General features: G+C 39.0%; 1 protein-coding gene across 3 annotated transcripts in view; it reads right to left on the bottom strand.

Moving 5' to 3' along the window:
• The window catches only part of LOC108424631 (retinoic acid receptor gamma-A-like), an 86,316-nt gene that overhangs the window by 46,248 nt on the left and 12,623 nt on the right, over positions 1 to 27,445 (bottom strand). For all 3 annotated transcript variants that reach the window (XM_017692776.2, XM_017692777.2, XM_017692779.2), the window contains exon 2: positions 7,580 to 7,967. In XM_017692776.2, coding sequence (XP_017548265.1) covers positions 7,580 to 7,736 — 157 coding nt within the window. In that variant the 5' untranslated portion in view covers positions 7,737 to 7,967. The remainder of the gene's footprint in view (positions 1 to 7,579; positions 7,968 to 27,445) is intronic.

Raw genomic sequence — 27,445 nt, forward strand, 5'->3', positions numbered from 1 at the left:
ACACACACACACACACACACACACACTATTTTCTAGCTTTTATTTGCTCTCTCTTTTCAGACTCTCTTCCCTCTTTATCTCTCTTTTGCTTTGTTTTGCCCTCTCTCTTTTCTTTCTCTATTCCTCCATGTTCTCTCTCTTTTACTGTCTTGCTCTATCTCTCTCTGTTGCTCTCTCAGTCTTTTATGCTTTCTACTTTATTTTACTGCTCTTACTTTTATCTGGTTTTTATTTGCCCTCTCTCTTTTCACTCTTTCTCTCTCCTTTCCTTCCTTCCATTTTGCTTTCTTTATTCTTGTCTCTTTTGCTCTTCCTCCCTCTTCTCGTTCTCTCTTCTTTCCTTTTCTCTCTCTGTTGCACTCTCACTCTTTCCTGTTTTTGTTTTTTCTCTCTTCTTTTGCTTTCTTTCTTTATTTATTTCTCTTTATTGCTTTCTCTTTGCTCTTTCTCTCTCTCTCTCTCTCTCTCTCTCTCTCTCTCTCTCTCTCTCTCATCTCCCTCTCTCTCTCATCTCCCTCTCTCTCTCGCCCTTCCTCCCTCCCTCCTTCTGTGCTGGTTTTTGAACTTTTCTTTTTTTCTTTCTCCTCGTTTTACTTTTAGAGACTGAACCTCGTTAGTGTGTCAGAATATAATCATGGCGGTTGAGATAAAGTCCAGAATATATGTATGTAGTTATACACTGATAGAAATAAACGTACTCTGCAGGTACATGATTCGTTCATCAAGGTACAAACAATGTAAGAGTACCCTCAAAGGTACAACGGTGGTTTTAAGGTCCAATCGTGTACCTTACATGAGTTTTTCATAGTTGAAAAGTAGACATTTGTACCTTTTCATAACCAAATGCTTTAAATCAGAACATTAAAATAAAAAGGAGTTGAGACGGGGTGTGTGGAGTCAGTTCAGTTTAGAAAATATCATTTCACTGGATTCTGGTACAGTTATGTTCCCTGACTAAAGTACTCAGTAGGAAGCTGTAAAAAATGAATAAATGTTAGATGTATCAAAAATAACAATATTATTATTATTATTATTATACAATTAATATCCAGAATTCGTTTTTTGTACTATTTTTAAAAATAATACACTCTTTGATGTGGTCATACTGAAATGAATCCCAGAGAATGTAATTGGTCCCCACATGTAGTTTAATATTATATTATTAAGTAACAACTGTATTAGTCCATGTTGTTTTTATATTAAGTTTCACATTAATGAATGTATTTGTAAACATTAAAAACACAGATACAATGTTAAGAATTGATGTCTAATATTAAGTAAAGATGTAACAATTGCATTTATTCATAAACTTCACTTCTTGGTTTTTAAACTGAATTGAATTGAAAGATTTAATAAGCAATGCTTAATAACAGCTTAACTGGCTTATGATTTTACTTCTACTCCACTTTTTACTCTGTACTTTTTTAGTCATTAACATTCACTTTGTTCTGTTGTGCTGGTTCAGCTTCTATACTGCTTTACTGATGGCCACTGCTCCCACTTTGAGCTCTAATGTTTTATATTAGACTAAAAGATCAGAATAGAGCTGAGATATACAGAGACGAGAAAAAATAACATGACAAACTTAAAAAACTAAAACCTAATAAACTAGGCTAAAGCATACTTGTAAAGCATACATACAAACAACACTTAATCTGCTTTGATATTTTGACAGCAAAGTTTAGCTACTGTAAAGAGCATAAGTACCACATTTACAGACCAATAACATCATCATCATTAACTTTAGAAATGCGTAGAAAATGAACAGCTGTTAGCTTAGAACTAACATACCACTGAAATCCAATAGGGGCCCTAGTGGAAACTAGCATTACTGTGTGTTTTTCTTTCATCACTTTTGAAGGAGTGTTAAAATCAATGAAGGCCTAGTGCTAACAGCCATGGTTTACCACTGACCTAATAGTAAAGGCTGACATTTCAACAGAAAATAATTAACAAATGGTGAAATGCGCAGCCCTGAACCGTCTATAAGATCCCATTCAGATTGGACGGCACGGTAAATTCAACTTTTCCTGAAGGAGAGCAAGAGCTTACTGTGTGCCTGCCAGGTATCAAGTGAAAAAAAGAAGAAAAAAAAAACATTTGGGATGCGGAAGTGTTTGGCTTAACCTTTTATGTCTCCAAATTCAACATTAACTGATCCCAGACGGCTGAACAAAGTGCTCTTTCATATGTGCTCAATAATTCAAGTGCATTGTGGTAAGCTCTGAGGATGAACTGTGCTTCAGTGCTTTTGGAATGGCCGGGCAAACACTCGGTCACAATATTTAAGGTGGAGCGAGCTTTTGTTGTGCCCCAGAGCGAACGCACTTAACCTCAATTGCTTCTGTGCAAATATGGCCGGTAAAAGGGCAAACAGGCCGACTGCACACAGGAGGAAGTTTGTTCTTTAGGCTGCGTGTCCAACCAAATAAAACTATGCAAATCTTGAAGGAAGTGAAGTAACATTTAATCACGTATGAGACAAACAGAAGTTTATCAGAGCAAAAATCTCATGGTTTTAAGCAGTCTACGTTATTCTGGACAATCAAAACTGTCCCCATCAGGTAAACAGCACTTAAAGCTTTCATCTTTGAGAGAGAGGAGAAAATCAAGCTGCTGCAGATCTGAAAACGTCCACAGGTGTTTCTGTCCATCCTTCCACTGTGAGAAGACAACTCAGTGCTATGGGTCTGAAAGGATGTGTAGGTGTCAAGAATCGTCACTGAGAAAAAGAGACACATCAAACAAAGAAGCTGAACAATGGACTGACCACCCCAGGGTTCAGACCTCAACATCACTGAATGTGTTTGACTACTTCAGAAAATGATCAACCAACTACTAAGACTGAGCTTTTGAGCTGTGTCTGCAGATTCCTTGAGAAACTGAAAGTGAATCTCCTGAAAAGAATGGAAGTTGGAATAAAGGTAAAGAGAGACAACCTGAACACTCAAACAGCTCATATTAGATTTGGCTGTTTAGGCTTCTTGTCATTTTACTGTGAATAATGTGTAATAATGTGTACTTAATGTCATTTTGACTGGAAATTCTAAATAACAGGGCAAACTCCACTTGTGCTTTTTATATATTAATGTGTGTCAGCATTTGGTTAACCCATTCCTAACCCCTGTTCTTACAGTCGTCATCCAACACCTTGTTTATCTAATCAGGACTCCATTGTGTTGAATCTGATGCTGCTGATGGAGTTCCTTCAATGGCTGGAGGCATCCAGGAGAAATTTGTAATCCAGCATTGTTCTTCAAACTAGCTCAAAAAACAAACACAAAAAAACCTACTTACTGTACTTTTTACTCTTACTGTATTTACTTTGTTACCGTATTTATGTTTATTTGCAGTTTTATGAGCAAAAACACAAGGTACATTTTAATATACCCATGTATATCACTGATGTCCTAATAAAACCTTGAATCTTAATTTTCATTGCTTTCAGTTTTTTGACATGATTTTAAAAACGCCTGTTGTCTTTTACATTGGGTGTGAATTTCATGATGAATGGACCAAAAGAAACGGCCCATAATGAATAAAGTCTGGTTCCACTGACTTGCATTAAAAGTAAAGTTTTTTTTTTTTCTTCTCCTGTAAAGTTACCATTTTGGAGATACAATGCTTAGTTCCAACAACAGCGTTGTGCTTTCATCATTTATTGATCATTTTCCTACAATCTGAAAAAAAGATGGTTCTTCAAGGGCTCTTTAGTAAAGAAAGTGGTTCTACATAGAACCATAAACAGTCAAAGAAGCCTCTGCACAATTAAAAGTTCCTCTGCATGGTGAAAAGCTTCTTCGGAGAATGTGCTGTAGATGGTGCTACAGAGATTCTTTTATTGTTACAAGCTTGACATCTTAACAGTAGAGGAACCTTTTTGGGTGCTATACAGAAACCATTTCAAAACTATTCTATACAGAGCCATCTACAACACATTCTTAAATACCCTTTCATAGGGCTGGGTGATCAAATGATAACGATGATTATCGCCATATAGCTTTTCCTTGATAGAGCGATAAGACGTTTGATAAATTTTCAATATAATAGACCATTCTCACACTTCCAAATGGGGGAGAGTGGGGGCACGATTAAGATGAGTCTTTAGAAATAGCTGAAACGCAGAGTTATACATTCCCAGTTTCAGCGGAGAGACCAACGATCTGTTCTCTGTCACCAAGTGTTGGTGACAAGATCAGTGGTGTTACTATTGTGGCTTAGAGTGAACTCTTTAGCAGCGCTATTCACAATCACAATCCTCACAACTCCAGCGCTGTTACAGCGCTCAAAAAGTCATATTTTAATATTAGTGCATTCCCAAGCAACGAAAGTGAAAGAAAGAAGTGGGTTCATGTGAGCTACAGCCCTGATTTAAATGAAAGTAAACTGAAGAAGCTGTGAGGCATTGGAAAGCGAGATATCGCTATCTTTCCAGGCTAGCTAGATAGACTCTAGATAGTGTAGATCAAACATGACACAAAAGCACCACTTTCAGTTGAAACTTACCTAAAAGGAGGACTCTGGTGTTGATATATTATGGTTCACCCCTCAAACTACTACGATAATATAGAGAAATCCAGTCATCTGGTGTTTGAATACTGTGATATGCTCTGATATGAATATGGTAGGACTGATGGCAGTAAGGCGGTCAGTGATCCATCACTGACGTACTGAGCCAGCTAATGTTTGCTGTTCGTACTAAGTTGGCGTTGTTGAGAAAGTAAACAGTTTAATACTATTGTTGGCCACTTGTTTAGCATTTATAACGGGATAGCCAAGCACTTGCCACCAGACAGCTAAAAATAATCTATTTTCTTTCTTAAATTATGACTATTGCAAAAACAGCTCACCAGCTCACTTTCTCCCACTGTCCCATGACAGATTTGTGAAATGTTCCGTTGTTTGGTGAGCGTTTGTCGTGTTCCGACTATAAAGGTTAGTTTAAAACAGTAATTAATCACCCAGGAACAAAAATCAGCCTTCAAACTTACAAATAAGTAATGATTTGACATTTATAGCGATATGTATCGATATCGAACAATATTAATTTTGTTTTAACATTTTTTGCCATATCGCCCAGCTCTACCCTTTCATGATGAACAGTATCCTTTAATCAGGCAAAGGGCTCTCTGAGTGGTCAAGGTTCTTTATAGAACCCTTTTTTCACTAAAGAACCCTTGGAGAACCATCTTTTTGAGAGTGTACGTAAAAACGTAGCTACAGGTACAGAATTATTTGGGGCCTGAAAGCCAAAGAAAGTGAGTATTTAAAGTATGCAAAGTCAACGTCACATGACACCAGTGAACACACACAATGGAACAATAAGAGCAGGTGAAGTCACTTACACATGCAGTGAAGTGAGACCAGCACAACAGCACCTGAAGGCCAACTCTCTCTCTCTCTCTCTCTCTCTCTCTCTCTCTCTCTCTCTCTCTCTCTCTCTTGCTCTCTCTCAGAGAGAATAAAGGACAGTGCAGTCAGAGGGAAGAGCAGATTTTATCTCTTATTAAAGGCTGCTAATGGACTCTGAGTTCGCTCTGACTGCACCGCATAATCACACAGATCTGAGATAAAGAATCACACACACACACACACACACACACACACACACACTTGCGCGCACACACACACACACACGCGCACACACACACACATGCACGCACACACACACACACACACACACACACACACATTTTTATATCAGGAACTAGAGTCATACTTACATCCCATATCCTACACTCTTAAAAATAATGGTCATTCTAGGGTTCCTCAGTATTCTTCAGTAAAGGGATTGGTTCTGTTTAGAACCATGCATTCTACATAAAACCCATTTGCATGCTTAATGGTTCTTTGCATGGTGAAAATGTTCTTCAGTTTGAGGAGAATGCGTTGTGCTTGGTTCTATATAGAACTCCTGGTTTTAAACAGAACAGCTCCCTTTCACTGAAGAACCTTTAGAGAACCATCTTTTTAAAGAGTGTACATATAAAAATGTGTTTAAATGCATTTAGAAGCACAGTAAGTGTAATTGTTTTCATTTTCAACATTATAATAAATATAAACATTAATATAGTAAAACATAAGAAGAATATGGTGTTTCCAGGGAAGTTATTTATTATGCAGGTTTGAGGAACACAGGTTTGGTTGCTGATGTACCACTGCTCTGATCAGTTCCATCAGCAGCACCTGATTTCATGTACTGAAGTTATTGATCAGATAAACAGGTATTGGATGTATATGTTTATAAAGTAAACTGTAGTCATACTCCAAACAAAATTAGTCCAGTGCTTCAAAATGAAGCGTAATATTAATCCCAAACAAAGTAATCGAATGCTACACAATAAAGTGTAATAATAATCCCAAATTAAATTAAGTGCTACAAAATGAAGCGTAAAATAATCCCAAATCAGATTACTCCAGTGCTATAAAACAAACTGTATAAATAATCCCAGGTGATAAAACTAACCATAGAAAGTATCCCATTTGATATTAATCCCATACTGTAAAAGAATCTCAATAACTTCAGGTTATATTAATCCTGTCATTTAAAGCAAACCACAGAAATAACCCCATGTTATATCTCAGTAAATATTCCATCACATTCTGTAGAAAAGCAGTTTCTGCGGTTTTTCTAAAGTATGAAGAAGCATTTTGTACAAGAAGTATATACTTGCATCCTCTGAGCTACAAATCAAACTGAAATGTACTGTTCTAACTTACATGTACAACTCTGAACACTAAAACATGGGAGTAAGAACACACCAGTGTTCACTTCACACAGCCAGGTAGATAGTTAGCACACTCAAAATGATGAGTTTCGTGGTTTTACTTCTAGAAGCAAGGTCATGCTGTACGTATTTACATGTATATGTGATAATGTGGCGATCTAAACAGCTCCTGAGGGGACAGAAGTTTATCCTTCCTTTGATCAAAACATGAGTAGTCCAGATACATCAGATCTCAGCCGCTACGTTTTAAACTGCCACACAATAGTAGGACTTTTTTTTCTCGTGTGGGTGTGTATTCAGCTCTTTGTAGGGACCAGGATGATGGAAAACAATAACATTGTGACACTGTGGTTACATCTTGCTGGCTCCCATTTGGAAAAATGCCTTTTTATGAATAGTCAAACTTTTCTGAAAGCTAAAGAAAGACCGAGGTCTGGGCATAATGAAATTTCCTTCATTCTTGCACTCTTGAGGGTTTTGTTCCCTCTTTTGTTTCTTTGGCTTGCCATCCACTTTCCATTTAGCAAAGGCAGACAACAGCACCCCCTGTGGTTTTAACAGGAAATTCTCCTCAATGTTCAACCTCATAAAACAGAGTAGGGTTGGCAGCACACACACAGACACACGCACTGCAGGTCTGAATGGAAAAAGGCTGTTTTCCAGGGACAAAACAGCTCTTAAAGTGCTTTCTCCAGTACTATCACTCCATAAAGTTGTGTAAAATAAAAGTCTGACACACATTCGTCCCAGCTCCAAACACTTATAAACTTGGTTTGAGAGTCAGAAGCAAGCAAACTCTGTCTTGTATCAAAAGAAACGTAACAATGTAACAAAAATTCTCAGTTACTCACATAGCGCTGCCATCTCTTTGGGTAGGTCCGTCCCATATCGGCCGAAGAGACTGCCATTGGCCAGGAGATCGAAGGGGGAGTGGTTTCGCATGGTGTTAAAGGCGAAAGGGTAAAACCCAGTCATGTGACCTACAGGACGCTCCCGGTTTGTTGCCATGGTAATCACAGGGCGCCCCAATATCAACCAATGATCAAAGGGGGCTTCGTTAGGGAGAGTTCCCACTTATCCTCTTATCTCTTTTCTTCCACTCTTTCCTTCTGGTTTTCCCACAATGCTTGGTAACTTAATAGGTCTTGGAGATACCTGATGGCTCACAACCACCGCCACTTGCCCATTGTAGGCTCTTTTTCAGTAGCCAGTAAGCAATGTCTTTTAAAATTTGGGTTCCTAGAAGACAAGAAAGGGGACAAAAATGAAGAAATATTAGCAAACTGTGATTTTGTAATCACTGAATCAAATGAATTAATTTCGGCACACTGTGCATGTTTTAACTTGCAAGTTGCAGCTTGCTTTTTAAACCGCTATCTCAACACAGAACACAACACAAGAACTATGATGGTAATCAGACAGCCACAGCTTTATTCATCTTGAAAATAATCCCTTAGTTCTACAACAACTGTCCTGATAACCGGCCCTAAACACAGCTTTAATAATCCCCAAAGAATCTAATAGTTCTACACAGACTGTCCTGCTAACCAGAACTAAACCGTTTTAATAATCCCAAAAATAATCCTACATTTCTAAACATACTGTTCAGCCAAGACCTAAACATAGGTTGAATAATCCCACAGATATATAGACTATACAGCCTGCCCTGTTAACCAGACCTAAACACATCTTAAATAATCTTAAAAGTAACACCACAGTTCTACAGACTGTCCTTCTAACCAGGCCTAAATACAACTTTAATAATCCCCAATTTTTAAACTCTATACAAACTGTCCTGCGAACTAGCCCTAAATCCCAAAAATAATCCAACACTTCTAAACATACTGTCCGGCCAAGACCTAAACATAGGTTGAATAATCCCACAGATCACAGACTATCCTGCTAACCAGATCCAAACACATCTTCAATAATCTCAAAATAATCCCACAGTTCTATACAGACTGTCCTGCTAACCAGACCTAAACACATCTTTACTAATCCCAAAAATAATCCCAATGTTCTATATACTGCCCTGCTAACCAGACCTAAACACGGCATTAATAACCCAAAAAATAATCCCATAGGTCTATACCAATTATTCTGCTAACTACACCTAAATGCACCTGCAAAATAAACTCATATGTATACACCAACCAGACGTAAACACATCTTATTATTCTCCTAAGTAATCACACTGTCCTGTGTCAACTTGTCTTTAACAAGGTTGCATCTCCAAAATAATAATAACCTTCATTTTAAGGACTGTCCTGTTAACCAGAGCTAAGTACAGCCTTATTAACCCAGTCCTGAAAAGTAGATGCTATGATCTAAGCTACTTAATAAAATATTAGTGAACTACTTTATATGCTTTAATATCAGTATGATATTATTGATTATTTTCTCTTTAAGCAGAACAAGCACTTTGCAAGCATAACACACCCTATGTACAATGTATGGTCCCAAAAAGAAGGGATTTTTTAAAAAGCGATGGACTCACTTATGGTCAAATCCAAATACAGATTTTTTTTTAGCACTAGGCAGATAAAGGTACCTCTTATGTAAACTCAGGATCAGCACTAGCGTTTTTATGGCAACACCAACTCTGGACAGTGCATAGGCCAAAAAAACTGCATGTAAAAGGCCACAGACCAATACTGAGAGGATGATTTGTTATTAGACCATGGCTTCCCTGCCATAAAGCTTTCCTTTATATCTGTCATTTGTTTGGAAAAAACAGATCAACGAGAAAAGACTCGTCTCCAACCATTTGGCCTTAAAGCGTGGAGCGATTAAATTTGTTCCTGCGCTTTCTTGCCTCGCAATAAAGGGAGTGGAGAAAGAGAAAGGGGGATAGAGAGAAGAAGAAGAAGAAGAAGAGTGTGTTTTATATTCTGAATGACAAAAAAGGTCTTTCTTTATGACATGATCTCATTAGATGGAACTCATCAAAGTAACAGCTCAAGAGAAAGGCAGGGTACGTGCGCCAGCTTCAAAGAGTCTAACATTTCTACACACAACAGGGGATGGTAAAGACTGACAAACGAAGTCCATGTAACTTACAAAGTATCATTAAATTAGCGAAAGTGAGAGCAGACAGCCAGATGAAAGGGAGGGAGTGGGAAGGGGGGGAAGAGAGAGAGCCTCTTGTTTCGGGCGTTCATTTGAATGGCCTCCAAAGCCGTGAAGTGATTCCAGGCAATGCCATATGATTTAAATCAGAGGCAGTCCTCAATAAAGACGCTTCTGTTCCACAGCCAGCCTCCAACTGCCACATGCCCAGGGTGGAGGGCACCCACCGTGGGCACACTTAACCCCTTCCACCCTCAATTCTCTCTCCATAAATACCTAATGGAAAGTTCCACAACACTTCGAGAAGCCTGCGTAATAAGATTATAACCTTAAATGTTGTTTTCTTTAAAAAAAAAAGAAAAAAAAGCAAGCTGCCTACATCATAGGCTCTTTCTCTTTTTCCACGACTTTTGAACCACCAAACGCTCTTTACACATATAAAGACGTTTTTGTGCTTAAACATGCAGCGCAAAATCTACAGAACTGTGGTCAGAAACCACCTTGCTGTTTAATTTCTTGCCAAAACCTCTTAATTTTTCAGATGTGTCAGAAGATATTAGATATAAGATAATATACTTGCATAAGGAAGGAGAAAGTCAAAGAGAAATAAGTGAAAAAGCAGGAGTTTCCAAAAAATGATTGAAAGCTACAGAGAAAAATGGGATCTGAAACTGGAAAAAAATTCCAGAACTTTGAGAGAGACAAGAAAATCAGTTCTATAAATAATCATCTAAAGCACGGTTTTCATTCTTTCATCATGCAAAGAACCCTTTAATCATGCTACAAACCTTTTTTCACTAAGGACCCTTAAAAAAAAACATCTTTTTAAGTGTGTTGTCAGAATAGAGAACCCTTTTTCGTGCTACATAGAGCAACATACAACATATTCTTTATCAATCTAAAGAACAATTTCAACAAAGAACTATTTAAGCATGAAATGATTCTATACAGAGCCCATTGTTCTAATTAGAACCATTCTCTTTACTAAAGAACTCTTCAAGAGGCATCTTTTTGAGCATTGTCATTACAGACCGATCAGGCGTAACATTATGACCACCTCCTTGTTTCTACGCCCATTTTATCAGCTCCTCTTACTATATAGTGCACTTTGTGGTTCTACAATTACAGACTATAGTCCATCTGTTTCTCTGATACTTTGTTAGCCCCCTTTTACACTGCTCTTCAGTGGTCAGGACCCCCATGGACCCTCACAGCGTCGGTACTATTTGGGTGGTGGATCATTTTCAGCACTGCAGTAGCACTGATGTGGAGGTGGTGGTGGTGTGTTAAACAACTCAGTGTCACTGCTGGACTGAAAATAGTCCAACAGTGTCCTTTAGGCTGCATCCTGTGACCACTGAGGAAGGACTAGAAGATGACCAACACAAACTGCAGCAGCAGATGAGCTAACGTCTCTGACTTTACATCTACAAGGTGGACTGACAAGGTAGGAGTGTCTAATAGAGTGGACAGTGAGTGGACAGTGATTAAAACTCCAACAGCACTGCTGTATCTGATCCACTCATACCAGCACAACACTAACACACCACCACCACGTCAGTGTTGCTGCAGTGCTGAGAATAACCCACCACCCAAATAGTACCTGCTCTGTGAGAGTCCATGGGGGTCCTGACAAGTGAAAAACAGGGTAAAGGGGCCTAACAAAGTATGCAGTCTATGTTCCCATCCACATTCAGCCTCACATTTTTCATGACTGTCCTTGAACGTTCTCTGTACGAGACCACATCTGGCCTGAGAGACTCAACTGCTGTTTGATGACTAACAAGGTTGTCTAGCAGTGTTGTGGAAGTAAATTCAGCTCGTGGCCAGGCCTTTGCAACCACATGTTTCAGAAGGAATGTGACGGGTAAATGCAGATGTGGGACTGAACTGAAACTGGCATACATCTGTGATGCTTCGTGTAAGGTGAGGCTATATTTATCATTCAGTTCTGGGTTTTGGGTCCTGACAGGTGGCTTGTGGCATGCAGTCTTTTGAAACTGGTAAACAAGTATGGACCACATTTGTTTCTGTGGTTTCTTTCTACTTCAGTCCAAAACAGAGAGAATCCACCACACACAAACGGCACAACATTTCGGCAGATTTGCGTCACTGACAGACACAAAAAAGCTAGGAAAAAAAAAAAACAATGCATACTCTGGAACACAGTTGTGTTCTCACAATTATTGCTGTTTGTCTTCTGTAGCCTCTTTCTCTTCTTTTGTTTGTCTCAGTCTCTCTCTGCAGCTGACTGCAGTTTGCAGCTAAACTGTTCCACATGTGAGGTCCGCATGGAGCATCCATAGTGCATGAACCAACTATACGCACTAACGTCACATTTGCGCAGGTATTTTATTGCTGTACTGATTTCAAGGACAAATTCTGTCCAACCAATGCAATCAGCTAATATACAGTACCGTGCACTTCATTTATTACATTTACAGTCAAAACATCCATTAACTAACAGTGATTAAATTTTTTCAGATGTTTCAGATAAAAAATATATATAAAAACAGATAAAAAATATTCCACTTATACAATGAAGGAGAGAGTAAAAAAAAATGAAAAAAAAGGAATTATACAGCCTAAAAACAGTGCAAGACCTGGTAGACACCAAAACTGTCCCCATCAGATAAACAGCACTTAAAGCTTTCATCTTTGAGAGAGAGGAGAAAATCAAACCGCTTCAGATCTGAAAACATCCACAGGTGTTCCTATCCATCCTTCCACTGTGAGAACACAACTCAGCACCATGGGTCTGAAAGGATATGTAGCTGTCAGGAAGCAATGGTGTAGTTGGTTCTGTAGGGCAATATTTACAATGGGGTGGCCAGTTTAGACCCAGTGTTTTTCATGAGGAATGGAGACTACTTAGGAAAAAAGCAAAATGAAACAGCAGTTAATAACATTCTTCTGTGCTTATATTACATAACTAGGTGGCCATACTTTACACTAGGGCGGCAAAGGCCACTTCAGCCACCCCTTGGCTTCAGCTCTGTCAAGAAGCCTCGCTGAGAAAAGGAGACAGAAACATCAAACAAAGAAGCTGAATAATGAACTGACCACACCAGAGAGCAGACCTCAACTTCACTGCATGTGTTTGATTACTTCAGAAAATGATCAACCAACTTCTAAGACTGAACTTTGGAGGTGTGTCTGCAGATTCTTTGAGAAACTGAAGTGAGTCTCCTGAAAGAAACAAAAGCTTTGTAATTGTCAGTTCTTTTCACACTAAAGAATAAATAAGTTAATTACTTAATTACTTACTTAATGACCATTTTGACTGGATATTAAATCAATTCATTGTAGTCTCTGACCTTTGCACAATAGTTCATATTATTTGTATTGTGCAAACGTTCTACATAAAACTTCTACACAGAATGACTGTCTTTACTAAAGATCCCTTGAAGAATCATGTTTTTAAGAGTGCTGATTTAAAAGGATGAAAGAAGTATGTTTCTTGTCATATGCAAACGTTTGGGCACCCCTGGTCAAATGACAAGTGAAAAGTGAAAATAAGTCAACATATCCTCAACAGGTCAACACACTTCGGTAGGAGGGACCACCAGAGTTACCACAATGCTTGTCTACACAAATTTCTTTAAACTAAGTTTTAAGATTTTAAGATGGTACAAAAGGGGGCCTAAAACAGGGCAGTTCATTAAAAGAGAGAGAGAGAGAGAAAGAGAGAGAGAGAGAGAGAAATGATAAATGAGATTGGAGTGAGGCGAAAGTGGGAAAAGATGGAAAATAGTGAAACAGTCCTCATTTGGAGCAAGTAATTAATCACTAATTAGTAACATGTTGAGTGCTGAATGAGTCTATAGTGCATGTGTTTGTATAAACCAGGGTGAACAAGGACCTAAAGCATATAAAAAGGACTTTATTTCCCCCAATAAAATGGAAAAAATAATGAGCAGCCATGCCAGGAAGCTGACTATAGCCTTTAATGACTCATACCAGCCTAATGTACTAAAAAGACCCTCGCGAGTGCGCTCACACACACACACACACACACACACACACACACACACACACAAACTGTTGCTGCCTTAATAAAGCTGTAAAGTTCAACCGCACCTACATTCTTGAATGTGGGAACACATTGCGAAAGCATTCTCATCTATACTCGTATAAAGAAGCACAGTACAAGAGAACATTATTTCTTGTGATGAGACTTTTATTGTATTTTTAATAATATTCTTGACTTTGTTGTTGTAAATTTTAATAATCACTTCAAGAGCTGGTTCTAGATTACAGAGCCCAGGTAGGTTTTCTCATTGTGATGCACCTCATGAACCTGTCCTGTAATTTACTTACTCAATCATGTTTAGCAGGCTGAAAACCCTCCACAGTGGGCCGCTATTAACACTCCAGTAGCTTTTGGTGCTTTGCATCAATTATACTGTCTGAACCTGACCAATTCCTTTTATTGGTTTACTTAATCTACAAAGCTTTACAAATAAAAATGGTGCTTGGCCATGACTTAGTTAGGCATGGGAATGAGATAATGAAGTCATAGCCACGACTTAGCAAAATGTGCAAATGACATAATTAAGCCTTATTAAGTTGTGGCCATGACTTAGTAAGTCTCTATCAATCTCTATCATGACATGGGAACAAGATCCTAATGCATAGTCACGACTTAGTAAGGTGTGGGAATGAGATAATTAAGTCTTGACCACAGCTTAATAAGGTAAGATCTTTTTCCCACACCTTACTAAGTTGTGGCCATGTCACCAGCAAGGCTCCATAAAAACGACAAAATATTACATAACATTTTTCAGTGTAGCACCACAGAACTTTTTTACATGAAACGAATGCGAATACGCAGCCTGATCTCTGAGACAGAGAAATTTTGGCCCAAAACATCTTTTTCATGGTAGAAATGAACATGCAGGGTGTTGTGAGACAAAACAGTCCCCAAAGAAAAGGTATTATTCCAGATTTTCCACTATTTCCCCATCATCAACATTCCATCTAAAACTCAGAATGTAGGTTCACTGGTGGTTTTGGATTATAAATAAAATGGCTATAATTGTGTTGTAGTCATGGCGACCCCTGGTTCCTATCACCACCACTGTAAAGACATTTAAGTTTCCCCTGAACATTGCATTTCACATCAAACCACTCTGAATGCCTGCTGTCTCTATCCCATCCTGAGCTCCACAGCTCCAGGACCTAGTCTCCAGAGTCTGTTTCTCCACAGGGTGCACACCTTTAACATGACAAAAGGGCAGGGCTGGGCTGTCTGGGTCTCCATTAGTTTTTGTGTAAGGCTGGGGTTGAGTAGTAATGGAACTCTAATGATATCTTCATGCAGTCATTTATAATTCAAGTACAAAATAAAGGTGGACAAAAGTTTCCTGGGACAAAAAAAAAAAAAAAAATATCATCTACTTTAAATATGCCTCCTCGCTTCCTACCAAGGTCTTGCAATCTTCTGTAGAATGAGATTTCCAGTTTAAAGGCTTGCAAAACCCTCTTCTGAAGATGCATCTAGATCAGAGGTACCAAACCCAAGCACTATAAGAGCCATATTAAAAACTCTCAACAAATCTGTGGGCTAGAGAACCCCTATGTTTTATTTCATTTTTAATGAACATTTTGCTATAATCTGGACTGACCAATGTTTATTCAAAATACGCAAACATACAGGCTCGTGTAGTAGACCTTAAAATATTACATGAATACTTATATTCAAAATTGAAATGTCCCCAGGAAGTAGGTCTTTTAAACCTACTTATTTGCTGGAACGAGACACCTGGCGTTCTTTCTTTGCTCATTCATTAATCATTAATATTTGGGCTCAATTTCCGAGCTGCAGAGCTAACATTATATTAGTTGATGAATGCTAAAAGAAGGCAGATAGCTAGCGTTACTGCTAGGTAAACTTACTGCAGACATACAACTGTGCTAACCACCTCCAAAGCATCATTACAGAGGAGAGAATGGATCACTCAAACCACAGACATGAACCACCAGAGGACAACAAGCTAAAAACAGCAGCACAAAATAGTGATTTTAGTATTTAAATACTGGCATCTGGAACAGTTATCCGAGTGCTCGAGTACCCGTTCACATCCCTTCTTTCAAAACACAATCTTTTAAAAATAAAGAACTGAAAAAATTGATTGTGTAACACATTAGATTTGCATTAGATATGGGGTAAACAGGGGCTTTAGTACAATTTTAAAGTGACAATCCCACGCAGATATTTTGTGTATGTAATACAGATGCAGTCTTGCTGCTTGAATTAAACAGACATTACAGGCACAAAGTGCCCTTAAAGTGTATTAAGGATTACAGCCTTGGGGCTGTAGGAGGAATCAAAGGCTGCTTTCGTTTTTGTTAATGTCTCAGGTCTTTCCACATCCCTTTCGCTGCCTTGTTTTTCCACTAAAACCTTCAAAGGAAACTTTTCCACTGCCAAATCTGGAAACAACACTCAGTACTACAACCCCAGCCATTTGGGTTCTATTTGTAGCTACAGCAAAATCATTTCATAGAGTTCATGTCGCTGTTCTTAGCATATGTGCTAACTATTTCTACTGTAGATGTGAAAATGAATGATAGTCTACTATGTGGTATGACAATAAACTCCAAATCTGAACCATATGGCCAATCACTGTAAGAAAAATAAGTGAAATTGGATTTAAGTGCATAATTGTTTGTGTAATGAACCAGCTAGAGCCACAAACCAATATAAGAGGTCACTTTACAGGCTCTTAATTATACTGAACGTACTCGCACAACACCTTACATTATTACCCAGAGCAGGGCGTCCAGCAAGAGCATCAAATCAGTCATGAGAATTAAGTTTTGGATGCCATTTCGACAGAGTGAGTAATAAAAGTGCGGCAAGGATTTTAATAGTTGCCCTGGGCAACATAACACGACACCTGGCAGTGAGGACAGAGAGGTTGTGTTGCAGTGACATTTGTGGAAAAGAGCAAGCGATCAAGAAAATGACAATATTCTGACATAATTACACCACGTATGAACTCATAGGGTGGCACTCGATGAGAAAAAGTGAGCAAGACCAGCTTTTCCATGCATGAATGGGAGAAAAATGAATTCCGGACACTGCCACTTTGTTGCCACAGTTATGCAGCAAACACTTACGCATAAAGTTTGAAGGAGTTTTTAAAAGGCATTCATTTGTAATTGCTTAAAGGTCTTTTGGCATACCTCTATTTACCTTGACTAGCTAGTCCCATTTACTCAATAACATGTACTGAATTGAGAATTTAACCAAATATTCTCATTAGGGTCATTCAGAGTGGTTTGGTGTGAAATGTTCTGTTCTAGAGTCAGAAGTGCTCCCAGTGGTGGTGATAGGAACCAGACGTCCACTTCTAAAAGCTCCCTCACAAAGTTATTACATGAAATGGTTATGAGTACACTGCCTGATGTCTGAGACGCTGTTTAGTTTTGAGAAGATTTTGTCCTAAAAATCCATTCATGGTGGAGGGATACATAATATGCGGGGTGTTGTGAGCTAAAATAGTCCCCTAAGAAAACTTACTTATTTAAGATTTTCCACTATTTTACCATCATCAACATTCCATTTAAAACTCATGTAGGTTCACCGGTGGTTTTGGAGACTAAATAAAATGTCTACATTTGTGTTGTAGTCATGGTTCCTGTCACCACCACTAAAGAAATCTGAACCATTTCACAACAAACCACTCTGAATCATTATGTTTACATCTCACATCGTAATTCAACACTGAATTATGTGGAGATTTTGAATGAAATACATCATGTAATTCATTCTGTTCAGATGGACAGCTTTGCCATTTAACGTGTTAGCTCTAGCATTCACCTTTAGACCAAAAAGAAAAGAACAGTGCCTAATAAACCTCAGTTCCTATGCTGCCAGATGCTGGATGCACTAGATCTTCCACTGCAGAGCTCTAGAGGACATTTCTGACCTGACAACTTGCTAGGCTACTTTTATTCTGCTTTCACTAAAGCAACAACACGTTTACTTTGTTTGAGCTACCTCGCCAGTTACAAGTGAGACAAGCGCGCTTTGAGCCAGGTGGGAGAAAAAAGACCCTTTGAAGTTCACTAATGACTTCAGTTTGGCACCTCCTGGTCCAATAGCAGTGAGGCAGGGTCCGTTTGAAAGGGAGAACAGTTACACAGGCAAACATGTCTGGAAAAACATGAGCTAAGAGGGAATAATTACATCGCTGAAATATGAGGCATAAATCAAGGTGCCTGAGGGAGGTTATGAACCTCAAACCAAAGGATGTGGTGCACTAAAGCGCTCAGATTAACAGACACACATGCATCGCAGGCATTTTCACATGCATGCTTACAGTCTCACCAAGCACAGATGGATACAAACCTCCACAGGCACCAGCTACAGGGGGCCACTGGGTCACTTGAATCCCCAGAACCAAAGTTGGGTGGGAGATGCCCCTCTGATCCTTGCGCAAAGCTCAAGAAAAGCCATAGTAGTGAAAACGCATAGCACATAGTCTTATAATAGAATATAGGCAGAAATACTGCTTGTTAACAGTTGGACAACAGTAGAGATTCAAAACCTGTGTGTTTGCTAAGGGGGTAATGATTCTGAAACCACAATTGAAACTATGATTCAAAAGTTCACGGTTTTGCATCACGGAAAATACGACCCCACCTCAATCCCAACTGTTGCTGGTGTGGCCTGTTGAGCTCTTATTACCTTACTAATGTAATACAACACATTCACAGTTAACACTAATGTGCAAATTATAAAATTATTACTCTATTTAAAGTTAGAGGAAGCTGTACACCATGTCCTTTAGTGTTCTTCTCTTTAGTGCTCCAAATCATTTTGATTTCTTAAAACCCAGACATAATTTCCCTGTTTTTAGTTATTCACCCCGACCCCTCATTAAGTGTGTCCCTACAGCTGTAACTGGACAGACTGGTCTTCTACAGCAGGCAAAAATGTCCAATTAAGGTTTAGCTGAATTAACTTTTACATTTACATTTACATTTACCATTATAGTTTTACTTGAACTTGATAATGGTGCCATCATACATTTATATACAGCATATTTATTGAGGATGCATGTCCAATTTAATCAATTACCCCATTTTCTCGCTATATGATCTACTCATAATAAGAGAAAGCTCTAAAAAGTTGACAGTGCAAGGCAACTACATTATTTTGTTTATTATCTGCGAAGTAAACTCACACTTATACGGCAACATGCAAAACGTCTTTAAGTTCAAAAACTGATTGAAAGCTACAGAGAAAATGGGGCTCCTAACAACCATCTGGAAGACCTAGTAGACACCAAAACTGCCTCTGTCAGATAAAGAGCGCTCATCTTTGAGAGTCCAGACCTCAACATCACTGAATGCATTTGATTACTTCAGAAAATGATCAACCAACTTCTGAACCAAACGTTCTGAAAGACTGAACTTTGGAGGTGTGTCTGCAGATTTCTTTGAGAAACTGAAAGTGAGTCTTCTTCTTCTTCTTCTTTCGGCTGCTCCCTTTAGGGGTCGCCACAGCGGATCATCTGCATCCATCTTGCCCTATCCACTGCCTCCTCTACTTTTACACCAACCATCTCCATGTCCACCTTCACTACATCCATAAACCTTCTCTGAGGTCTACATCTTCTCCTTCTACCCGGCAGCTCCATTTCCAACATTCTTTGACCAATATATCCACTATTCCTCCTCAACACATGTCCAAACCATCTCAACCTGGCCTCTCTGGCTTTATCTCCAAACTGCTCCACCTCCACTGTCCCTCTGATCTGCTCATTTCTAATCTTGTCCATCCTTGTCTTGAAAGTGAAAGTGAGTCTTCTGAAAGGAGTAAAGAAAAGGTAAAGAGTGAAAAACTGAATACTGATAAAATGCATTTTTACATTTAATAAAATAATCATATTAGGGCACATGTGTAATTTTCTGTTAAATATATTCTTTCTCCTTTTTTAACTGACGCTGAAAAAATGAAAAACTCACACTTAATGGCCGTTTTAGTGCTTCAGGTGTCCGTGAATGTGACGCAGGTGTCCAAGAGCACAAACTCTTCTCAAAACGCACATAAAAGCACAAACGTTGCCAAACTTCACTACACTGAGGCATTTACACACATATGTATCCAATCTAAAAAAAACTCCACAACCGCAGCTTCCAAATATGACTAAAGAAACAGCACATGACTTCAGCTAATGAGCCTAAATTTCCATCTCTGATAAATTAAAACATTTTTGTGAAACTGAATCGCGAGAGCGAATTGCGCTTTTTCCAAAAAAACATTTTTATGAGCGCGGTCACCGCTGGTGCACAATAACTCCGATTTATGATCACCATTATGTCGTTGGCCGCGCAGTTAAACGTGGTACGAATATGTGTATAAATATTCTTAAGTGCCATGGTGCTTGTATACAGTGGTCACATATAGTCAGAAATAATCAGTCCCTCCTTTGTAAGCAGTAGCAGAGTCCGAGCCAGACTGTAATTAGTTTAAGCAAAAGGGCAGCGTGAGCTCGGAGTCTGAGCTTTGTTTTCCTCCTATATACAAACCTGAAAATGACTGTCTGAAGTTGGGAGTCTGAGCAAGTGCTTGAATGCATATTTTTTGTAGTATACAAAACCATGTTTTTGTAAGCGTATAATTGTAACTACGAATATAATTTTTTTCCGTTATCTTAGAATAGGGAGCTGCTGCTCTTCCAGTAGAGCCATCATGTTGCACCACCATGTTTCTACAGTAGCATAGAATGGACAAACCAAAAGCTGTGTTCCAATTCAGGGGATGCATCTTTCGGAGGCTGCATTTGAAGGCCAACAGCATTACAACAGAGCAACAGGTGGATCCTTCGCCAGCCAACATATTCCAGGGTTCATTGCGTGTCTGCGAGGACTCAAGAGCAGAGGCTTCAGCAGAGGTGCGAATGACGGCTGAGCAGTGCATTTTAAATATAAGTACTGGGTTTAAACTGAGTCTAATAGCTAACAATACAAATGTTTAAAAGAACACCAAACTGGTTTAAAGCAAAACTTATGCTAATGTTTTGTTTTGTTTTAGGGCGCAATGAACAGATGGAGAGCTACATCTCCAGCTCTAAAGTAAAATCTAAATTTCTGGCTCCATCTTTAAAGAACTTTAAAAGAACTTGACTAGAGCGGCGTTTCGTGATGCAACACTAAGGGCGAGAACAGCAGCGCTGTGATGCAAACAGGAAATACGCTATAAAGCAGACCGTCTCATTTCGGTTCAGCCTTTGTGGCTCTATGCAGCCTTCAAAGGACCAACCTTCGTCAACCGCATCCTTCGAAGGATGCAGCCCCTGAACTGGGACACACCTAAACACTGGGTCTGGAGAATGAAGACAGCTAATTAAAATGCAGATGAGTTAACATGTGATTAAGCCAAACAATCATTTCAACTGACTTATTTCAATCATACATATGGCCAAAAAAAATCTATTGGATGTTCTATTGGAATAATGTTGTTTCTTTACTTGTAATCGGTTATCTAAACTAGTTAGCCAGCTCACATTCATATTACAGCTGTCTGAATGATGTTTTTTGTGTTTGTCCTATTTTGTGTTAGTCTGCTACATCAGAATCTAAGAGGTCTGAGTTATTAAATTTCCTTCTTTTTACATAAAAAAGGACACAAAGATGCAAACATAAGATCAATAATACGTCACAGATTATTTTAAAAAATGCTGAAAAATAAAAGTCTCATACCATTCGCTGTCCACACCACACAGACCATCTATGGAAACTAAGCTTCAAAATACAGCCCACTTTTAATTCACAGTTTCTGTGATGTCACCAAAACAAACACATTTACATAAATCCACCTACTTAGCCTATATCATTTAAGCCCCGCCCACTCACACTGAAGTTACAAGAAGTGTTTTGGTCCTGGCTACTTTTTCAGAACCAGAACAGAGCTTATTTACACCTATCGGTCTTAACAACAACAGGTTTATCACCTCTAAGAGAGAAGTGATAAACTAAGAAAATGGTCACGTTGAAATGAGTTACTACTGTTTTTGGCATGTAGAAACACAAATGTTATAAGTGGACCTCGGACAAATCAATAAAATAAGAAAAAACATGCAGGACACTGGCCCTTTAAGTTGTGTGGACATCAAAATCCACACCAGAGCTGTGATTTATAAAAGCTGGAGCTTTGCATGGAATGGTGCTTAAGTGTACGCTGGCTCTGGATCATGTGTAGGCTAGAATGTGTTCCTGGTGGTTGCGTAGAAGAACAGCCAGAACACAGAACTCTGTCATGAGGAAAGAGACAGTATGTTTTGTAAATCGCACTATATCAGAAAAGAAACGTCTGACTTAAATTGATTAACCATGTCTAGTTGGTCCACACATCATTGCTTCATTGATTTATTCAATTCATTGGAGAAGTTGAAATATAAATAAATACAAGGTTGTTTTGTTTTTATATTTTTGGAGAGAAATAGAAGAGCGGAAAACGAATTACTTGTCATGTTTTCATGTTATAATTTATGATCTGATAAACTGGAAAATAAAACCACAAAACATCTAATATTTCTTTCCTCACTTTAGGCTATAGTTTTGTGAGTTCAGGTGGAGGGTGGGAAACAAAGTAAACTAAATGGTACAAGATCATCTTTCACAGATCCTTTTGTAAAAACAATGGTTCTATATAGAACCATAAACAAGCACAAGAACCATTTGCATGCTTAAACGTTCTTCAGATTGATGGAGGACAGGTTGTATACGGTTCTATATAGAACCTCTTTAAAAATGGTTACTAAAAAACTTTCATGTTTGACACCATAACAATATTAGAACCCTTTCTGGCACTATGTTGATCCATATATGACACATTTTCAATCAGTCTGAAGAACAATTTCACCACGCAAAGAACCGATTAAGAATGCAAACAGTTCTTTAATATAGTTATGTCCACTGCTCTGTACACTCTTACAAAAGATGATTCTTTAAACATTATTTAGTAGAGACACTGGTTTTGTGTACAATCATGAACACTCAGAGACCCATTTGCATGACGAAAAGGTTTATCAGTGTGTTGTACATGTCTCTATAAGGTTCTATGTACATACACAATAAATCTATATAAGACATGATATATGAATTATGGTCATTTCCTTCATATACATTTAAAATTCTGTGCAAATCTGAGGCCTCTAATCACAGCCCTCAGGCTAAGGGCACATCATTAACAACTACATCATTCCATACCATTTTCGCTCAGTAATAACTTTGCATTAATCAAATCAATTAACAAAGCCACTCCATTTATACACATACGTCTTGTTTAAAACTACTGCTAGGAAAGGTAGATAATGACAAATAACATACCAATTAGGATGCTATCATGTTCATCATACTGTAAATAAACTCATATTAATGTACCTTTAATATCTTGGTGTAACTGTGTGTCATGATTGGCCCCTCCCAGTCCTGTCCATGTGCATTTGTTTTGGTTTTCAAGTCCTGCCCCTTGTTTGATTACTCCGCCCCTGATTGTTTTCACCTGTCCCTCGTCTTCCCGGTGTGTATTTAAGCCCTGTGTTTGCCCTTTGTTGTTGGTCTTTGTATCTGTCTTTGTTTGATGTATCGGTCTATGTTTGATATTTGCTTCGTTTGAATCTCTGTGTTGTTTATGTCATGTCTGCACCCCGTTCTCTCGGTATTGGCTCTATGACCCTGGACCGTGATGACCCTGATTTTGGATTTGCCCTCAATAAAAGTCGCGTACCTCCGCACATGCGTCCGCTACCTCGCTCCCCGTTACACTGTTAATGTAAACACAAGTGTAATATGTGACTACAAAGCGTTTGGTTTTTTTTCACAGGTTTGTAGATTTGTGTTAGATGAATGTATAGAAAGATAACGCATTGAAAAAGTGAGAGGAAAAAAGAAAATAGTCATTATTTTTCAGTTTACATTAGTAATTCTGCATAGCTGACAAGGAAACCTTCTTTTTCAGCAGTAACGCAGTACACATCATGCGAAAAACAACTCCCTATACAACAGCTGCCAAATAATTTTATCTTCAACTTCAGAGGGTTAAAAAGTCATCATTTCAGAGGTACAAAGTGTTGTTACCACAGAAACAATCTACACCATACAAGTAGCATGCTTTCAGTGTATTGGATTCATGATTATACAATGAGTGTCCAGAGTCTGAGAAATTCTGGATCTTCATCTCTTTTTAAATGAATGAATTTTGTTTTGTTTATTTTTCTGTAAAGCACCTTGAGTTGATGTTGCTGTGCTTCATAAATAAAATGTACATTAATTAACATAAACAAAAAGACTAAAAGTCAGAATGTGGCTCCAACATCATCCTTTCTTTTTGGCAAGGCTGTATGTCTTTATCTGAGAGGGCGCTGGACTAACTCTCCGACAGCTGATGATGATAATCACAGAGGTGCCTTTATTCCAACCAGACCCAGACAGCCGGCCCCTGTAGTTGAAAGGTCACTCTCTCAGTGCCCGGAGCTACAGGAAAAGGTCAGGGGTCGAGCATAATTAAGTCTGTGCCCAGGAACCGACACCCTTTTTTGCTTATTCTGAGCTCACGTCTCAGTGCTGTGTCAGATTCCATGGTAACACTTTCTTTGATTGGACTTCATAACACAGGCATAACACATTTATGAAGCACTACTTGAACATTTATGAATGTAATCTCATAAGATGTTTTATGAAATAAATGATATTGTATTGAGGGCATTAAACTAAAGTAGAAGACATTTCTTTCCATTTATAGCACTTATGAAGCTTAAATTCCCAAGTAATGGAGCTTTTTTTTTTTCCTAATACTTTTAATCCCACAAATGGGGAAATCCCACCTCCGCATTCAACCCATCCATGAAGTGAAACACCACATACACACTAGGGGGCAGCCCTATCCTCGGCGCCCGGGGAGCAATTGGGGGTTAGGTGTCATGCTCAAGGACACCTCAGTCATGGACTGTCGGCACTGGGGATCGAACTGGCAACCTTCCGGTCACAGGGCCAGTTCCCTAAACTCCAGCCCACGACTGCCACCAAAAGCAGAAGCCTTTAAGCAGAAGCCTAGTTATAAACACTATATATTAGTTCTTTATGTATCAACAAAATGTCAATTATCGCAAAAATCCCACATGAAAGAAAAATAAACATACATACATTTGCTCAAATTAAAAATGTATGTGTAATATATGTACAGTACTTATGCTGTTTTATGTACACATTTAATCATGCCACTGTAATTTATGCCAATAACTTAGCATATGTGTCAACATATCGAAATACTTGCCACATATATAGGCATAAATAATAAAGGGAACACTCAAATAACACATCCTAGATCTGAATGAATGAAATATTCTCATTGAATTCTTTGTTCTGTACAAAGTTGAATGTGCTGACAACAAAATCACACAAAAATCATCAATGGAAATCAAATTTATTAACCAATGGAGGCCTGGATTTGGAGTCACACACAAAATTAAAGTGGAAAAACACACTACAGGCTGATCCAACTTTGATGTAATGTCCTTAAAACAAGTCAAAATGAGCTCAGTATTGTGTGTGGCCTCCACCTGCCTGCATGACCTCCCTACAATGCCTGGGCATGCTATTGATGAGGTGACGGATGGTCTCCTGAGGGATCTCCTCCCAGACCTGGACTAAAGCATCCGCCAGCTCCTGGACAGTCTGTGGTGCAACGTGGCGTTGGTGGATGGAGCGAGACATGATGTCCCACATGTGCTCAATCGGATTCAGGTCTGGGGAACGGGCGGGCCAGTCCATAGCTTCAATGCCTTCATCTTGCAGGAACTACTGACACACTCCAGCCACATGAGGTCTAGCATTGTCCTGTATTAGGAGGAACCCAGGGCCAACTGCACCAGCATATGGTCTCACAAGGGGTCTGAGGATCTCATCTCGGTACCTAATGGCAGTCAGGCTACCTCTGGCGAGCACATGGAGGGCTGTGTGGCCCTCCAAAGAAATGCCACCCCACACCATTACTGACCCACTGCCAAACCGGTCATGCTGAAGAATGTTGCAGGCAGCAGATCGCTCTCCACGGCGTCTCCAGACTCTGTCACGTCTGTCACATGTGCTCAGTGTGAACCTGCTTTCATCTGTGAAGAGCACAGCGCGCCAGTGGCGAATTTGCCAATCCTGGTGTTATCTGGCAAATGCCAAGTGTCCTGCACGGTGTTGGGCTGTGAGCACAACCCCCATCTGTGGACGTCGGGCCGTCATACCATCCTCATGGAGTCGGTTTCTAAACGTTTGTGCAGACACATGCACATTTGTGGCCTGCTGGCGGTCATTTTGCAGGGCTCTGGCAGTGCTCCTCCTGTTCCTCCTTGCACAAAGGCAGAGGTAGCGGTCCTGCTGCTGGATTGTTGCCCTCCTACGGCCTCCTCCACGTCTCCTGGTGTACTGGCCTGTCTCCTGGTAGCGCCTCCAGCCTCTGGACACTACGCTGACAGACACAGCAAACCTTCTTGCCACAGCTCGCATTGATGTGCCATCCTGGATGAGCTGCACTACCTGAGCCACTTGTGTGGGTTGTAGAGTCCGTCTCATGCTACCACGAGTGTGAAAGCACCACCAACATTCAAAAGTGACCAAAACATCAGCCAGAAAGCAGAAAGGTACTGAGAAGTGGTCTGTGGTCCCCACCTGCAGAACCACTCCTTTATTGAGTGTGTCTTGCTAATTGCCAATGATTTCCACCTGTTGTCTATTCCATTTGCACAACAGCAGTGAAATTGATTGTCAATCAGTGTTGCTTCCTAAGTGGACAGTTTGATTTCACAGAAGTTTGATTTACTTGGAGTTATATTATGATGTTTAAGTGTTCCCTTTATTTTTTTGAGCAGTGTATATGCAATAGTGTCCATTTTGAATATTTATATATACAACCCCATTTCCAAAAAAGTTGGAATGCTGTGCAGAATGTTAATAAAAATTATGAATAAAAATATAATGATATATAATAAAAAATATGATGCAATGATCTGAAAATCATGTGAACCATATTCTTAAAGGAAAATGCCACAAAGGCAACATATCAAATGTTGAAACTGAGAATTTTATTGTTTCTTGAAAAATATATGCCCATTTTGAATTTGATACCGATAACACATTCCAAAAAAGTTGGAATGGGGGCAAGTTTACTACTATGTTTCTTTACCTCTTCTTTTCACAACAATAAGTGTTTGGGCACTGAGGAGACACTGCTGTAGTTTTGAAAGTGAAATGTTTTTCCATTTTATTTTACATAGATTTTCAGCTGCTTAACAGTTCTAGGTCACTTTTATTGTATTTTTTTGCAGCGCCACCAGAGAGCCCCGAAGATCATGGCATGAAGATATGGAAATACTAATTTGTTATTATGTACTGTAGATGATGAAAAGCAAAGGTTCTCTGCTCTTTTATGTTGAGAGTTATTCTGGAATTGTTGCACTATTTGATCTTAGTAGTTCACAGAGTGGTGAACCCCTCCTCATCTTTACTTCTGGAAGACTCAGCCTCTCTGAGATGCTATTTTATATACAATCATATTACTGACCTGTTACCACTCAACCACCATGTGTTTTTTAGCATTACACAAGTTTACCAGCTATTCGTTGCCCCTGTCCCAACTTTTT

This window comes from Pygocentrus nattereri, chromosome 21 (assembly GCF_015220715.1).
Source record: "Pygocentrus nattereri isolate fPygNat1 chromosome 21, fPygNat1.pri, whole genome shotgun sequence".
In the NCBI taxonomy this organism is placed as follows: Eukaryota; Metazoa; Chordata; class Actinopteri; order Characiformes; family Serrasalmidae; genus Pygocentrus; species Pygocentrus nattereri.